Source organism: Sander lucioperca, chromosome 17, assembly GCF_008315115.2.
Source record: "Sander lucioperca isolate FBNREF2018 chromosome 17, SLUC_FBN_1.2, whole genome shotgun sequence".
Taxonomy (NCBI): Eukaryota; Metazoa; Chordata; class Actinopteri; order Perciformes; family Percidae; genus Sander; species Sander lucioperca.
In genome coordinates, this window is record NC_050189.1 from 11,054,846 (window position 1) to 11,073,234 (window position 18,389).

The following is an 18,389-nucleotide window of genomic DNA, read 5'->3' on the forward strand; positions in this document are numbered from 1 at the left end:
TTAGTGAAATGTTTTTCTTCACATGAATGAAACAGATGTGTTTGGTCTCTTTACAGCAGCGGGGGATCAGCCTGAACCTGAGACACCAAACACAACAAGTCCACCAAACACAACAAGTCCACAACAACCAGAGAGTTGGGGAAGGATCGGTCTCTACTGTGGACTGGGACTGACGACAGCAGCAGCTCTGCTGGCTGGTTGTTTCTATTTGTTCAGAAAGAGAAGAATGCAGAGAGAACCTGATTCCCCTTCAGCGAATATCAGTTACAGATCAGCAGCTGTTGAATCAGAGTTTAATCATTAACAACTGAGGCAAAACTGTCAGAATGAACTGTTTATATCACAGACACAAAGAAAATACTAGTTTCTCATTGGCAGGTAATATAACAGCAGGTAACCATAGCAATGCTGATGTTTTTCATACGTGAAAATCAGCCAAATGAACACTAACAACCTGTAGAAGGTGATGACTGAAACACATTCATGATATAAAAGTCTAATTACAAAACTGATAAACAAAAATAGTTATGGAGGAAAACAATGTTCTCATTATTTTATATATATATATATATATATATCTGAAAGTTGATTGAAACAAATCTTCCCTTTTTATATTCTTCAGTAAGTGAACTTGAATCCTATAACACAACTGATTAATAATGGAGGACAAGATGTTCCTGTTTATTATTTGGTCAAACTGTCACTTATCAGACAGATCTGAAATGTGCTGTGTTCACTTTATTGAAATACCTCATATACAACGCAGGCTGTAGCTAATATATGCAATCTTTTCAATGTAAAGCTCAATGTGGTCAGTTTTCATAACAAACATATCCACTTGTTTTTCTATCCTGTCTATCATGTAGTTGACTCCTGCAGGATGTAATGAAGCCTTCATGTTAACTGAAGATCCTTCAGATCTGCATCAAACTGTAGCAGCACACAGGAAGTGAAGGCATCTTCTTCATGAAAACTTTCAGACCTTCTGCTCAGACTTCATATACAGCTTTAACTTTAACACACAGAGCTGTAACCTTTTCTTCTGTAATGGTCACTTTAATGTACTGGTTCTGTTGTATTATGGTCTGTTACTTCCTGTCTCTCTGTCATTGTAAAGCTGTGAGGAGTTAACTCTGGTGATGATGATGAAGAGAAAGATCTAAATGATGAAGAACTAAATGCTTGTTTCATCTGATGTATGATCTGATTCATTCATTTTTTACACACTGAAATGTTTCTCATGTATTTCAATTCATCACTTTAACAAATGAAGACGTTCAACTGAAGGAATCTTTTGACTAAATAACTAAATAAAGTTATTTAAATGTTATTAATTTAAATGTTCTTTGCTGGCTGTGATATCTGAAAATGTTGCAGCTCTAACTGATCATATTGAACTTCTGATGATTTGTTGAATTGGAACCACGAATGGGAGAAAGAAAACAGGTCATTTTAAAATCTACTTTTCCTTTTTTTATAGACTCACATTCACTGACTGAATCCACTTATTTAAACATTATATATATATATATATATATATATATATATATATATATATATATATATATATATATATATATATATCACACAATACATTCACAGTAAATAATAGCAAGGGATATTTTGCATTACAGAAAACCATATTCATTTTTTGTGGTTAAAGTTAGAAATTCTTTAGAGTCCTAAAGGTGTCCTCAGACTCTCCTCATCCTGATCACCTGGGTCTCATTTCCCAATCACCCTGTCAGCACATATACCAGACCTGGTCCTGGTTGGTCCATGTTGTGTCGGGCCTTTGCTCTGCAGCCTTCTGAATGTGAGTTCAGTCAAGTTGTTTATTGATAAACTGAGTTATTATTATGATTGTAAATCCCAGTAGCTCATTATGTAACAGGCTATCAGTGAGGTGTTATATCTCTGAGCAACATACCCAGTGGGTATATAATGAGGCCGTCTGTCTCTGCCTGCAGGAACACAAATGATAGCAGCAGCCCCATGTTGGCCCACTACAGCAGCTCTGATGGAGCGACGTCCGCCTTGTTAAGTTGTCCTTCGGTTCTCGATGACCCGAAGGACAAAACAAGGGTTAATACAGCACCTTAGTGCTTTTTTGTACAGCATTTTGATCAGCTTAAAGGTCCCATGGCATGAAAATGTCACTTTATGAGATTTTTTAACATTAATATGCGTTCCTCCAGCCTGCCTATGGTCCCCCAGTGGCTAGAAATGGTGATAGGTGTAAACCGAGCCCTGGGTATCCTGCTCTGCCTTTGAGAAAATGAAAGCTCAGATGGGCCGATCTGGAATCTCCTCCTTATGAGGTCATAAGGAGGAAGGTTACCTCCCCTTTCTCTGCTTTGCCCGCCCAGAGAATTTGGCCCACCCATGAGAGAGAGACATCATGGCTTTAAAACGAATAAAGTGGCATTTGGTCAAGGCCACACCCCACCCTCCACCTTTCCCCCCCCTCTCCTCCTCAATAGCTACAGACACAGAAATGGTACATCCTAAGGAAAGCTCATTGTGGGACTGGCTCTAGTGGCTGTAATTCTGCACCAAGGCTGAATTTCAGGAAAGAGACTTCAGATACAGTATTAGGGGACCACTAAGGTCTATATAAAGAGACTTCAGATACAGTATTAGGGGACCACTAAGGTCTATATAAAAGAGACTTCAGATACAGTATTAGGGGACCACTAAGGTCTATATAAAAGAGACTTCAGATACAGTATTAGGGGACCACTAAGGTCTATATAAAGAGACTTCAGATACAGTATTAGGGGACCACTAAGGTCTATATAAAAGAGACTTCAGATACAGTATTAGGGGACCACTAAGGTCTATATAAAAGAGACTTCAGATACAGTATTAGGGACCACTAAGGCCTATATAAAAGCATCCAAAGAGCAACATGTCATGGGACCTTTAAGCTGTGTTTAAATGTGCTCTAGAAATAAACTTTACTTACTTACTTTACAAGAGACAGGGTTTAGAGAGCAATTCTCAATAAAGTAAACGGAAGTACATAACCCTTGTGTTGTGACAACACAAGGATTTAAGGAAACACTCAGGAGCAGCACAACTCATCACATATGTGAAGAAGGTTCGGGACACTTTGATGAATTACACAGAAGAGTTTAATGAACCAGGCAGTACAGTTTAACCACCATGTGTTATTGTGCAGTGCCGTCCTAAATCTCTGAAGTTCTTGTCCTCCTGAAGGAGGATTTAAACTCATGCTGGAGGTGTTACATTTAGCTGAACCTTTAAAGCTACATTGTGTAAGAATTACTCCCATCTAGCGGTGAAATTGTATATGACAACTAACTAAATATTACTTTCTAGCCCCTCCCATTCCGAGCGCGTTTTTAATCCTATGGTGGCCGAACCCAAAATTAGCTCTTAGGATCTCCATCGTTTACACGCAGCTGTTGTAGCCACTCCAATATTAACTTTGGTCTTGTTGCTTTGCCTGTCGTATTGTTGTTTGAATTCTCTTTTTCGCTTCCCTGGCGAGTAATCTTCCCCTGGCATTCGTCACGGTGCCACTCTGGTGCCACTGAGTGTAAGAGGGTGAAAGGCTGAGGTATATCCTTCTTTGGCTGATGTGTTTAGAAGATGGAGGTGCAAAATGGCGGCGGTCATTCGAGCGACTAGCTAGTATGTATTCTGAATAGCAGATTCTACGCTTACGAGAATACTTTGATTAGTTGGTGGAAGTAATTACACATGAATGAGCACATATTTGTGAAAGAACAAAGGGGTTTTTGCTAAGAATCAACTCAAAACATTACACAATGTAGGTTTAAGGTAAACTAAGATATTGCAGGCGTCTAAAACACAGATGCTGAAGCCTAGTTCAGCCTCTCGCTCGCTCTCTCTCTCTCTTTCTCTCTCTCTCTCTCTCTCTCTCTCTCTCTCTCTTTCTCTCTCTCTCTCTAGTATGTTAAAGTGTGGCTGGCCCAGCGACCTCCAAAAGGAGACCGTCCTGAAACTAAACATCCCCTTATCATACAGCTGTAGAGATTCCCTGAATCTGTAGAGAGACAAACATCATTATAAATGTAGAGGTTTGGTTATTATTATTATTATTATCCCCTGACCTCTGACCTATGAATGATTTTGAAGTTAATATTTAAGAAGGTGTGAAAATATTAAACTTTACTATAAGGAAGCCACAATGAAGTTCATAATCAAAGTTTTTTTTCACTTTTACTTCTAAAAATGAAGTACATTTAATATTAGAAAATTACTTTTGATACTTAAGTAGAAGAAGTAGAAGAAATGCTCCATGTCTGCCTGCAGCTTTTTATTGACCTTTATCACCTGAGACTCTGGTTAAGAGGCTTGTGTTGTGTAACTGAAACTGCCCCCCCCCCTCCGATTCAGTTGTAGCTGATCAGGAACTACAAAGTCTTAAAAAAGAAAATACAAAAGTATATAAGTATCTAGCTTTGTTTGTTTCTATTTGCAATATATTCACTACATTTTCAGTATTTTCATCATTTCATTTCTTTATCAAAATAATGAAAACAAAATAAAGGTGCACTTTATTTTGTGCTACGCCCCCCACAGCCCTGTCAGCTGGGGCATAGCACAACATTCTGTAGAAATGCATTCTCTATGGGCCCCTCCCAGAGTTTCTGCAGGTTTCACCAAGTCCAATCTAAGACTTTATAATTTTTTAAGACCATTTTGAATGACATTTAAGCTCTAACTTCAGTTTTTTTCAAGCCAAGTATCGCTAAACTTGCACTTCCCCAAAGCTAAACAGTAAAATCTGTTTTACGTCTGTGGAACAATCCAAAAGAGAGAGTGGGTGGCGATGGCGCAGTGGATATGATACATACCTTTGGTGTGGGAGACCGGGGTTCAATTCCCACTGTGATACATCAACCAATGTGTCCCTGAGCAAGCACTTAAAGCCTAGTTGCTCCAGAGGCGTCTGACCTCTGACATATGTAGTAATTGTAAGTCGCTTTGGATAATAGTGTCAGCTAAATGACATGTAATGTAATGTTAAGAGAAGTAAGTTGCTGCTCTGCGTGTTCTTGAGGAGGCGGAGTCTCGGTGCTTAACTCCTAAATAAACACCACTGCTCGGTGTTCTACTGTCTGTGTTTCCTGTCATCTCTTCATAAAAGAGATGGTTAGCTCATGACATTATACTAGCTTGGTGTTAGAGGAAAGGGATCAGACTCACTAACTGGACCTCTGTCCTCTGGTCTCCTGGTTTGGATCTTAAATGACTGAAGAGACACAAGGTAATGTGTTGATGTGTTGATGTTGGTGTTTAGTTTGATTCATAAAATGTTTTAAAGAAAAGGACTCTAACAGTGTTTCTGCCTTCTTCTCAGGATGTGTCTGTTTTAAAACCTCCCCCGGTAATTACAGCACTTTATGAGCTGTACTACCTGCTTATAGGCTTTATATATAGGAAGTCTCATTACCCTTTTTCACAATCAAATGTTATTTATTGGCCTAATATATTTCATTTTCAATTAGTGTTAAAATGATGTTCTGTATAAAAGATAGTTGGTTAATTAGAAGTGATTATTCTGTAACCCTTATGTTAATTTGATGTTATAAATGTATTATATTTAACATGTTTAGTTAACATAACTGAAATAGAAAATAAGTGAAGAGAACTGAACAGGGTGGAATGTTTACCCAGTCTACGTGTTTCTAGATCTGCCACAGCTCAGAGGTGAAGAAGTGTTTTTCTGTCTAGTTGATAGACTTTATTTTAGTATGAAATGTGATGCCTTTTCCTAAAGTGGCACAAAATGTTAAAACATTTAAATATTTTCTAGATTTAGATTTTTTTGTAGGTTATAGTTGGAACACATTTCTGCACGTTCTGTTGTTCTGGGTCAAATTCGACCTGCATTTCGGAAAAAAATTTCACCAGAGAAGTCAAATAGAAGGGTTATTATGGGTTATGGGAAATCTTGAAATTGTGAAAGTGTACACTGACATGTCTTTCTAGAATTCTTTCTTTTTTTTTGTGGCCATGATGATAACCGAGCAGCACATTTGACTGTTAAAAAATCAACCTGTCAGCTCAGCTCTTACTACTTATCAGCCAACAGATTCACTGATATTGATTTATCTGCAATAAACTGATGTTAGTCGTGTGCTAAAAGCAGGATGATGAACAGGATCAGCTGAGTAAACAGACTGTATATGTTCTCTCTCTGACCTGTAATAAGTGAACTCTGAGCTCATGTGTTTGTGACTCTTCACCTCTGTCTCCTCTCACAGGGAGAAGATGATCTGCAGCATCCTGCTGCTCATCATCCTGACCTCCTGTGTCTCTGGTTAGTTTACAGCTTCACTTTATTATCCACTAACACTAAACAAAGAATCACTAAAGTGTCCACAGAAACATGTGGAGATGGAGTTTAAAGTTGTCAGTGTGTCTGCTCCTCACTTTCCCTCTCTGTCTCCTCAACAGGAACATTTGTAGTGAATGTGACCCAGACCTCCTATCAGGCAGAGGAGAACCACGACATCACACTGGAGTGGACCTTCACAACCAACCCTCACAGTTCCTCCAACTATCTTAATATCTTCTGTGAACTGTTAAATAATCTCAGACCATCAGTCCTGTTTCATCTCCATGAAGGAGTTGAGGTCCCAGAGTCTCAGGATGAACAGTTTGCAGGACGAGTCCAGTGGGACAAAGACGTCCTCAGAGAAGGACAACTCAGACTTCATGTGTCCAGACTCAGGACTGAAGACTCGGGGCAGTATGTGTGTAAAGTGCACACAAGTAATGAGAGTAGCTCTGGTAAATGTTGGCTCCATGTCACTGGTAAGTTGATGCAGAACTTTCTTTCAGTTTCAATTCAGCAGCTTTTTAGATATATAACAAGAAAACTTTGAACTTCCACAATCCTTACACTTCTTTGTCTTATAGGAAAATGTTCCCCTTCACATGAATGAAAGGCACATTCAACGGCTCGACGTTTAAGCACAGCACATAATAGAACAGCTCCACATAAACATGGAAAGAGCACTGCTCAGCCTCTGGGTAGTACATGCATTGAGTGTCAATAACATAGTTCTGAAAATCGCATATTTTATCACATGATTAAAATTCTATTATTTTGCATTTCAGAACAGTTTTTAAGTACATATTAACAACCGAAAGCAATTTTTACCAGTGTATCTTGATTGGGAATCAAATGAATGCAAAGTTACTTTATGAACTTGATTTTAAGATTTGTAATTATTTATTTACTGTAAACAAAAGAAAAATGTGTGAATCTGTCATTATTGCACAATTCCTCCAAGTACCTAACTAAAAAACAAAAAATCCCTATCCTTACTAGAGTCAATATGGTGTTTAGTAACTCCTAAATAATGTTGATTACTCACTGACGTCTAGTGATCACCGGTTAACAGTGTTGGGAGTAACGCGTTACAAAAGTAACGCAATTACAGTAATGTATTCCTTTTTGCTGTAACGCAGTAATATAACGCATTACTAATTAAATTTCGGTAATATTATACTCGTTACAGTCTCAGTAACGCGAGTTACAACGCATTTTAACGCAACATTTAGTGGTGCGTTTTTTTTAAGAATTCACCAACACCGCGACACATTTCTTCACAGGAAAAAAAAAGCCGTATTATTTTCCTGTCGCTGTATTCGATGGTTGAGATGACTGCAGAGACAGATACATTTGCGAGATGGATATTATTTTCAGGAGTTATTACGCTGCGTTGAAGTGAGCTGTCCTGTTTCTGTTCCCGTGGTCAGAGCCAGAACCAGAGACGGTACAGCATGTATGTCCCGACAGGTGACGGTACGGACAGCATGTATGTCCCAACAGGTGACGGTACGGACAGCATGTATGTCCCAACAGGTGACGGTACGGACAGCATGTATGTCCCAACAGGTGACGGTACGGACAGCATGTATGTCCCAACAGGTGACGGTACGGACAGCATGTATGTCCCAACAGGTGACGGTACGGACAGCATGTATGTCCCAACAGGTGACGGTACGGACAGCATGTATGTCCCAACAGGTGACGGTACGGACAGCATGTATGTCCCAACAGGTGACGGTACGTCAGCGGCTGACAGATATAAACATGTCGGGAATTAATGTTGAGGCTTGCTACACGTAAATATCATTGCATTTTATCAGCCGTGGAGAGTAACTATGCCTGTAGTGGAATGGCTTCGAATGACGACCAAAAGCGCTTCTCTTTTACTGTGACCATTTACTGTTCAATATGTTGCAGTTTTACAAACAAGAAAGTGAACAACTGGAACCTGACGGACATGTTGCATCTCAGTAAGCTAGCAAGAGTAGGCTACACAACAGACAACTTCCGTGTAGCCTCCTTCAAAATAAAAGCACTTCCTGTGACGGTTCGCAGTAAAACTAAATTACTGTTAAATAAGGTTGTGTAGGCTACCTTTTCACAAATCAGCTGTAAATCAAGTACTGTAAATAATGTTAATAGTGAGTTTTAATCACACTATAATTGAACATTTCCTTTAGAGTGTTTTAACCTAAACAACATGAATTTCTTATTCAAGTGCTATAAACAAACATTTTACAACAATGCCGTACTTTTAATTGAGTATTTTCATTTTCTCCTAATTACCTATTATACGTTTTACTTATCTATTTTTTATAGCTTTAGTTACTTTGCATATTTATATTAATTATACAAAATATGAATAATCTATGATGTATTAAAGTGGATTCACAAGCTAGCTGCCAAATCAAACTTCCCCTGTTATTTTGGTAAAAGTAACTCAAAAGTAATGCAAAAGTAGTGTAACGCATTACAATTCAGAGACAGTAATATTGTAATATAACTAATTACTCTCAAATGACAGTAACTAGTAATCTATAATGTATTACATTTTTGAAGTAACTTGCCCAACACTGCCGGTTAATGAGACAGAGTTTGCAGCACTTTGCAGCTGTTCCAGTTGGGCTGCTTTCTCCGTGTCGTACAGGCTGTGTATCCGTGAAAACTACTGTCTCCCTCGACAGCAACGAGACTGGTCAGAACATGCCAACCGTAGTACGTCTTTAAGACCCGAGTCCTCTATGATGCTGACAGGTTTGCAGTAAGTTGCCACCCGTTTCGCAAGAGCTGTAGTAATTTTTTGTAAATATTTTAATTCGGCTTTACGCAATGTGCATATGGCTTTCGACTTGTCTACGAGCTGTCCGGGAGTTTTGGAAAATAAAAAGCTCCATTCAGAGTTATTGCTGCTGTCTTTCTCCATCATGCCTGCAGCCTGCAGCAGCAGGATGTGTTACGAGGAAGTGGCAGCTTGATGATAAGTAACGGTGCTGCAAAGGGTCAAAATAATAGCCTGTTAGGCACGACGCAAAGCCGAGTGAAGTGTAATATAAATTAATAAATGCCGGCATGCGATTAATGCTATTAAAAAAAAATGAATCGCATCGCGTCGGCCCTTAATCGCACCACGATTAAGGCGTTAACGCTGACAGCCCTAAAATAAACCAAAGACAGATTGTTGTTATTATCAGTAGTGGCCCATAGAGGGCAGCCCTTCTGGCATTGGCCCAAATTCCAGATGGCCAGTCCGTCACTGTGGTTCAGTGTCACTGGTAAATTAATTCAGGAGAATTTTGAAAAATGAAAGATACAGATTATTTAGTCATTCTTTTTCACTAAAATCTGGTTTCCTCCCTGTCAATCTGGCCGTAGGCGTAATTTACAGGGGGGATGGGGGGTTACAATAATTAACAATAATTAAAACTGGCCAGTGCACCCCAAATAAATCTATTTTTAATTTTCTTTACATAACTAAAGACATTTGCACCATAACTGTACTAAAAAATGTACTAAAATCCAGAAAATTAAGTGTTTTGTTTGACGCTCAAAATTTCAATTTTGCTCAAAAGTGGAGATCTCAACCCCGCAATGTTTAACCCAAAGTTACACCCTTGATTATCTGCTGTTACATGTCTGTCCTTCACAGCAGCTGCTGATGAGCCCAAACCTCAGAGACCAACAGTGAGACCAGAACCAGAGAGTCTGGGAAGGATCGGCCTCTACGCTGGACTGACAGCAGCAGCTCTACTGGCTATTTTACTAAATTTACTGATAAAAGAAAGAAAGAAAATTCTTCTCAGTTGTTTAGAGTTTTTCAGAGAAACGAGGCATCAGGACTAACAGGACTCTTTGAATGAGTCGTCAGAGCTCTGATTCAGAGACCTGAGAGGCCCAGACTCTCTCCCTCCAACGTCTGTCTTAAGGGTCAGAAGGTCATGGTCTGATGTGACTCCATTCAACCACCTGCCCACCACTGGCCCTTCAAGAAGAACATTTAACAAATAATAATAACCAGCCAGAAATAAAAATGACAAGGACCTTCAGCAATTTCACGTCACATGATGACCAGACAAGTTGAAGTGTGGATGAGTGGGCTCTGCAGTGAAATCACGTCCACGTTGTCCCTTGTATTTTACAATAAGAAGTGAATGAGAATGCATGCGCATACATTTGGTTTGTTTACATAGTAGCCATTAGCCGCTAGCTAACGAGTCACTCCAATGAATTTATAATTAAACCTGGATAAATGCACTTTAGCCAGGCCTTTTTGAGAATATGCATACATTACTAAGATAGCCAGTCTTGACTGAAGAGAGAGAGAGAGACAATTTACTCATTTAACTTCAAAAGGTGTCTGCAGAACTGAGGATACAACTTTTATTGAAAAGGTTGAATAAAATGTTGACGTGTATAATAATTTATAGTCTGAACTGAGGAGGATGCTGAGCATCATTACATAGACAGTACATAGTCTATACAGCTTTCTTAAAAAGAATAAAGGAATGAATGAATGAATGAAGAAATTATAGAAGGTTTAATGTAATACTGTGTCGCAGGTCTTCAAAGAGCTATGGTAGTCATTTTGGGTTACATCAAGTTAGTGCTGTGCCACATTTGGCCACAAGATGTCCTTCCACTCTCTCTTACCCAGTCACTGACATAGTGTGTGATCTCTCTGCCTTTGGTTGTGGCTCCTTTCCTTTCCTTTTCTTGACATCATACATAGAACCACTTACATATCAGGCTAAGAAATAAACACACAATAGCTCTGACTCAACCATTCATACACAAGGCTGTAAAACCACTGGTTGGTGTTAACATCAGTGTGAATAACTCAACCATTCACTGTAGGCTAATTTCATGTTGCATGATGTGTGAAATGAAACTGTTGTAAAAAGTTGTTGAGGTTTTGAGCTGCATAAGATGCTCCTGTCAGATATCTGGTGTCTGATTTAGCATCCTGCTGTGGTCAAAATGTCACGTGTCTCTTAATAATCTGTATATTTGATCACAATCAGTTGGGATTAAACAAAAGAGCTTAAAATATATAAACCAGACTGCAGGTGTAGCATGATTTGGGGTGGTGTGTGTGTGTGTGTGTGTGTGTGTTTGTGTGCATGTGTGTGTCTGTGTGCGCGTGCACTTTAATTTCCTTTTATGAAGTAGCATTTTTTTGTAGTACTTTATTATTTCCCCGAGCACGGTTCTGTCTGTTGTTCTGCATGATAGTTATCCCAATGGCTCCAAAGGATAAATCTTTGTCAAGTACCTCCTGTGTGTGTTCAGTCAGAGCAGTGATAAGGCGTCCTGTAGATAATGTGTCAGTTATACACACTGGAGATCATTCATGTGCAAACAAACCAACATCATGCTGAACAGAAAGAGAACAAAGTTTAAACAGCCAGATAAGGCAATTCATTCATACTGTATGCTCTGTTACAAGCTGTTTATCGCCAACATTTCATATCTTTTATTTTCCTATTTGTCCCATCTTTTAATTGTGTTATTTATCAATTATGTTCTGTAATTTCCAATTTCATCCATCTCCTGTTCCAGCTGGAGACAGTTTAGTTGTGATAACTGAGTGAGAGTGAGAATGTGTTGGCAGGAGACCCAACAGGGACCGCTGCAGGACATGAAGAGACGTGATGGTCCCACTCGAGTTTCAGCACATTCAGGTATATTACTGTTTTCTTTTTCTTTTCTTTTTTTACATAGGCCTACTTACTGCTGCATAGAGTAAGTATCTGCCTCTCCGTCCCTCTCTCAGACACCCCCCCACTTCCCAACAGCTATTTGCCTCTCTGGCTGCCAGCCAGGTATCAGATTACAGTTCCTCCCTCTGTATGACAGTATCATACCAACCCGTTGATGATGATGTGTTACAGCGTATGGGTCTGCTACTGGGAGGACTGGGAGCTTTAACCAAACACTACGAGAGAGAATCTGAGTCTGAATCCATTATTACTGTCTGGGACCTTTCAGGATTCTTACTGGGAATACTGGGACTTCATTAAAACGGTTTTTAGAAGGTTCTGCTTCTCTCACTTCCCATAGTAAAAACAAACAAAGCAAACTTTTTGCAAGTATTCTAGTCGATTCTAACAGCAAGATGAATATGCTACTACTGAGCTGTTTTTAAAAGTCGATTGGATGAGTTTTCAGGTGAGTGTGATCTTCTTAGTGAATATTTGCTACATGTATAAAAGGTAAAGCTGCGTGTTTAGACCTCCATCACTCCTCTACTCTGCTGCTGCTGTACATAGCATGGCTGCAGGCTACATGTTGAGAACTAGTTTTATAAACTGGTTTGCTGTGTCTGTCAGTGACATACATGATTACATTACTTGGTCGTTTAGTTTTTATAGAAACCATCCCATCTGGTTCATGTTCTGATATCAGCTCTCACTAAGACTAAGACATTCTTACACACAAAAAACCTACAAGCAATGTATCCTATTGTACAAACTTCGTATTTGAAATTGAATTTGAACAAAGAGTTATTTATCTACACCAGTAGAGCCCAGACCCTCTTGTGGTGGATGTTGAGCACAAAACTGTGCTGTCACTATAATATTATTTTAATTAACTATATCAACTGTTTTAATGAACCTGATTCTGACTGAACAAGTCAAGTTATTAACACCATTAATCCATGATTGCCCTTTACGTTATGCTGTTCTTTTAGTTGAGTAGTTAACTCTGGTGTTGATGATGAAGAGCAGCAGGCTCGTCTTGGTAACTGTTTCTCAATACTTCACTTTAACAAATGAAGAGGTTTAACTTGAGGAACCTTTTGGAGAACTTTCTAACTAAATAAAGTTGATTTAAATGGTCTTTGCTGACTGTTATAGGTCATTTTTAGGGCTGTCAAACGATTCATTTTTTCTTAATCACGATTAATCGCTGAATTTCTATAGTCAATCACGATTAATCGCATGTTTTATCACATGATTAAAATTCTATTTTGCATTTCAGAACTGTTTTTAAGTACATATTAACAATGGAAAGCAATTATTACCAGTGTATCTTGATTGGGAATCAAATGAATGCAAAGAAAGGTTACTTTATGACTTGGCTTTAAGATTTGTATTTGTTTATTATTTCACCCATTTTAAGTAAAGGTGCTGCAAAGGGTCAAAATAGTAGTCTATAGTAGCAAACTGATCTGATGTCTGCCTGACATGAGAATGATCTACAGCCTAATATGAGGGTTGAACAATAAACGTTATGATGATCAGATATACATCATTTTAATAGGCTGCATTATCATTCATATTAACAGAATGAATACATCAGTCATTGGAGAACGAGTACAAGCCAAGTATAGTTTTGTCTGTTAACAAAGAAGTGAGTTGCGGCTGTTGGAAACTGTTTTAACTACAGCTTTTAGCTGACTCTTCACCTCTGTCTCCTCTCACAGGGAGAAGATGATCTGCAGCATCCTGCTGCTCATCATCCTGACCTCCTGTGTCTCTGGTTAGTTTACAGCTTCACTTTATTATCCACTAACACTAAACAAAGAATCACTAAAGTGTCCACAGAAACATGTGGAGATGGAGTTTAAAGTTGTCAGTGTGTCTGCTCCTCACTTTCCCTCTCTGTCTCCTCAACAGGAACATTTGTAGTGAATGTGACCCAGACCTCCTATCAGGCAGAGGAGAACCACGACATCACACTGGAGTGGACCTTCACAACCAACCCTCACAGTTCCTCCAACTCTCTTTATATCTTCTGTGAACTGTTAACTGATCTCAGACCATCAGTCCTGTTTCATCTCCATGAAGGAGTTGAGGTCCCAGAGTCTCAGGATGAACAGTTTGCAGGACGAGTCCAGTGGGACAAAGACGTCCTCAGAGAAGGACGACTCAGACTTCATGTGTCCAGACTCAGGACTAATGATTCGGGAATGTATGTGTGTAAAGTGTTCACAAGTCAAGGGAGTAGCTCTGGTAAATGTTGGCTTAATGTCGCTGGTAAGTTGATTCAGGAGAACTGGAGTTTTTCTGTTTGTACTTAAAAAATTAAAGATGCAGATTATATAGTAATTTTCACTAAAACAGGTTTACTTCTTGTCAATCTGCCACATTATATTTTCTGTTCTTTACAGCAGCTGCTGATGAGCAAAAACCTCAGAGACCAACAGTGAGACCAGAACCAGAGAGTCGGGGAAACATCTGGATCCTCCATGCTGGACTGGCAGCAGCAGTGGCAGTAGCAGTTCTACTGACTCTCTGTCTCTTGTCTTTATATACTGATAATAAAAGAAAACGCCTTCAGTTTGCAGATGTGAGTTTATCAGAGAAAGGAGCCATCAGGACTAACAGAACTCAGTCTGGAGGACCCTCTTTAAATGAGTCATCAGAGCATAAAGTCACAGTCATAAAAACTAAATCAGACTCCTAGAGTCTCTCCTCCTTCTGTTCTTAGTGTCAGAAAACTATTTGATTTAAAATGTATATTATTATGTTTTTAAATATTGTTCATGTAAATATGTAACTACATGTTTCAGTCTATATTGTTATTACAGCAGAAATTATTAATATCAGTGTAAATAATGCTTTCGTTGAGTGAAGGTTTTGGCAACTTTTAAATAATCAAGGAATGAAACTTGGTGACTTTTCTTAAATAAAAAAACTAATAACAACCACAGCTTGTGTGGGTGATGGTCAGTTCTTTTCTGTCTAAAGAAATCAGAGCAACTTTGAAGTGAAATAAGTTGGTGTAAACAGGAGGTTTCTTTTCAGATCGACTTGAATGAGACAAAAAATAATGATATAATAGAGATTTTAAAATCCTACATCAAATTACTGTGAATTATTTTCGGTGTCACTCCGGGGTGAAATGGGTCTCTGAGAAAGGTATAGGTTGTCTTTGAACACAAACTTGCTCTTATCGTGACGGTTCCGCTTCTCTCATCCAGATGATGAAGTTTCAGTAAACATGATAGGTCTGGCAATGCAATACCCCGACAGCTAATAATAACTTATGGTCTCTGAAAAAGGAGTATAAAAAAAGATACATCATCTGTCACATTAACTGCTGTAGCCTAATTCTGTAAAAACTACGACCAATCAAACCGAACAGGCCGTTCAGTCTGAGTCCAGTGGGACAAAGACGTCCTCAGAGAAGGACGACTCAGACTTCATGTGTCCAGACTCAGGACTGAAGACTTGGGACTGTACAAGTGTCATGAAGGAAACAGATGTGTTGTGTCTCTTTACAGCAGCGAGGAATCGGCCTGAACCTGAGACACCAAACACAACAAGTCAACAGGAGAGTTGTGGTTGACAGAAAGTCAACAACCACACACAACTTTATTCAGTTCGAATTTTCTAACTGAATAAAGTTACCACACAACCAGAGAGTCGTGGAATGGATGAATTACAGTGTAGGCCTACTAGTTTCAGTTTTCTTTTAGATGATGTTATTTCTCCTGATGGCTCTCTTGGTTTATTGTGTCTTGATATTCAAAGTAACAATAAAAAACATTTCTTTAAACATTAGAAGGAGAAAACTGAGAGCTGAGTAGGTGCGTGAGTTACAACATGAAACAGAAACTCGTAAAATTACTTCCTAAACCGATATAATAGACATGAAAATTTTTACTTTCTCATTGACTGGCAGATAATAAAAATATAGTTTGATTTCTGGAGAAAACAAAAGACTTTCACCCAGGAAATGCATGTTCGTTCCTCTGGAGTGTTTTAATCCAAACCTAAACTTAACTAGTTGTTTTGGAGTCGAAACTTAACTGTCGTCGCCGCGTGACGTTCACTTTTTGTCGGCTAAACTCAACAGCCACGGCCACTGCAGCCGGCTACCAGAAGGACAAATCAGACTTCATGTGTCCAGACTCAGGACTGAAGACTCGGGCCAGTATGAATGTAGAGTGTTCACAAGTAATGAGAGTAACTCTGGTAAATGTTGGCTCCATGTCACTGGTAAGTTGATGCAGAACTTTCTTTCAGTTTCAATTCAGCAGCTTTTTAGATATATAACAAGAAAACTTTGAACTTCCACGATCCTTACACTTCTTTGTCTTATAGGAACATGTTCCCCTTCACATGAATGAAAGGCACATTCTGCACTAATACAACGGCTCGACGTTTAAGCACAGCACATAATAGAACAGCTCCACATAAACATGGAAAGAGCACTGCTCAGCCTCTGGGTAGTACATGCATTGAGTGTCAATAACATAGTTTTGAAAATCGCATATTTTATCACATGATTAAAATTCTATTATTTTGCATTTCAGAACAGTTTTTAAGTACATATTAACAACCGAAAGCAATTTTTACCAGTGTATCTTGATTGGGAATCAAATGAATGCAAAGTTACTTTATGAACTTGATTTTAAGATTTGTAATTATTGATTTACTGTAAACAAAAGAAAAATGTGTGAATCTGTCATTATTGCACAATTCCTCCAAGTACCTAACTAAAAAACTCGCGTCGGCCCTTAACCGCATCGCGATTAAGGCGTTAACGCTGACAGCCCTAAAATAAACCAAAGACAGATTGTTGTTATTATCAGTAGTGGCCCATAGAGGGCTGCCCTTCTGGCATTGGCCCAAATTCCAGATGGCCAATCCGTCACTGTGGTTCAATGTCACTGGTAAATTAATTCAGGAGAATTTAGAAAAATGAAAGATACAGATTATTTAGTCATTCTTTTTCACTAAAAACTGTTTTTTTCCCTGTCAATCTGGCCGTAGGCGTAATTTACAGGGGGGATGGGGGGTTACAACCCCCCAATAATCAAAACTGGCCAGTGCCCCCCCCCCCCCCCCCAAATAAATCTATTTTAATTTTCTTTACATAACTAAAGACATTTGCACCATAACTGTACTAAAAAATGTACTAAAATGCAGAAAATTAAGTGTTTGGTTGACGCTTCAAATGTACAACCCCAGCCATTAGCCGCTAGCTAACGAGTCACTCTAATGAATTTATAATTAAACCTGGATAAATGCACTTTACCCAGGCCTTTTTGAGAATATGCATACATTACTAAGATAGCCAGTCTTGACTGAAGAGAGAGAGAGAGACAATTTACTCATTTAACTTCAAAAGGTGTCTGCAGAACTGAGGATAAAACTTTTATTGAAAAGGTTGAATAACATGTTGACGTGTATAATAATTTATAGTCTGAACTGAGGAGGATGCTGAGCATCATTACATAGGCAGTACATAGACTATACAGCTTTCTTAAAAAGAATGAAGGAATGAATGAATGAATGAAGAAATTATAGAAGGTTTAATGTAATATTGGTAATACAGATCTTCAAAGAGCTATGGTAGTCATTTTGGGTTAAATCAAGGTGGTGTTGTGCCACATTTGGCCACAAGATGTCCTCACACTCTCATTTACCCAGTCACTCACATAGTGTGTGATCTCTCTGCCTTTGGTTGTGGCTCCTTTCCTCAGTCTGTGTTTTGACCCCTGCAGGTCAGACTCCATCCATTTCCCTCTATGACAGTCACCGTGCTGTATCAAGATAACTCTACAGGGGACCAGTGTGGTGTGATCCAGATCTCACTAAGACAGGAAGGACTGAATGTCTTTCACTGATCTGAGGCTCAACAACACAGGCACCTAAACATTTATCCCTGGTGTTAACGAAGATAGTCTCAGCAAGAGATGTGATCTCAATGTTACAGGTAAGATGACATCATACATAGAACCACTTACATAAAATGCTAAGAAAAAAACACACAATAGCTCTGACTCAACCATTCATACACAAGGCTGTAAAACCACTGGTTGGTGTTAACATCAGTGTGAATAACTCAACCATTCACTGTAGGCTAATTTCATGTTGCATGATGTGTGTAATGAAACTGTTGTAAAAAGTTGTTGAGGTTTTGAGCTGCATAAGATGCTCCTGTCAGATATCTGGTGTCTGATTCAGCATCCTGCTGTGGTCCAAATGTCACATGTCTCTTAATAATCTGTATATTTGATCACAATCAGTTGGGATTAAACAAAAGAGCTTAAAATATATAAACCAGACTGCAGGTGTAGCATGATTTGGGGTGGTGT

The 18,389-nt window shown here is 38.8% G+C and overlaps 1 protein-coding gene and 1 long non-coding RNA gene across 16 annotated transcripts in view; both read left to right on the top strand.

The window, feature by feature from the left end:
* Positions 1–18,389, top strand: part of LOC116060419 — a 236,379-nt gene that overhangs the window by 29,230 nt on the left and 188,760 nt on the right. For 3 of the 15 annotated variants that reach the window (XM_035993580.1, XM_035993583.1, XM_031304534.2), the window contains exon 5: positions 161–446. The exons of 2 other annotated variants lie outside the window; for them this stretch is intronic. In XM_035993580.1, coding sequence (XP_035849473.1) covers positions 161–304 — 144 coding nt within the window. In that variant the 3' untranslated portion in view covers positions 305–446. Of the gene's footprint in view, positions 1–56; positions 447–9,986; positions 10,196–13,728; positions 13,820–13,956; positions 14,317–14,450; positions 14,974–15,545; positions 15,548–17,601; positions 17,609–18,389 lie in introns of those variants that run through there. 10 more of the 15 variants (XM_035993582.1, XM_035993581.1, XM_035993575.1 and 7 more) reach the window with 7 other exon arrangements.
* LOC118493516 lies at positions 6,190–6,514 on the top strand. The gene is made up of 2 exons (XR_004895471.1): positions 6,190–6,319; positions 6,457–6,514. It is a non-coding gene; the product is annotated as an uncharacterized LOC118493516 (long non-coding RNA).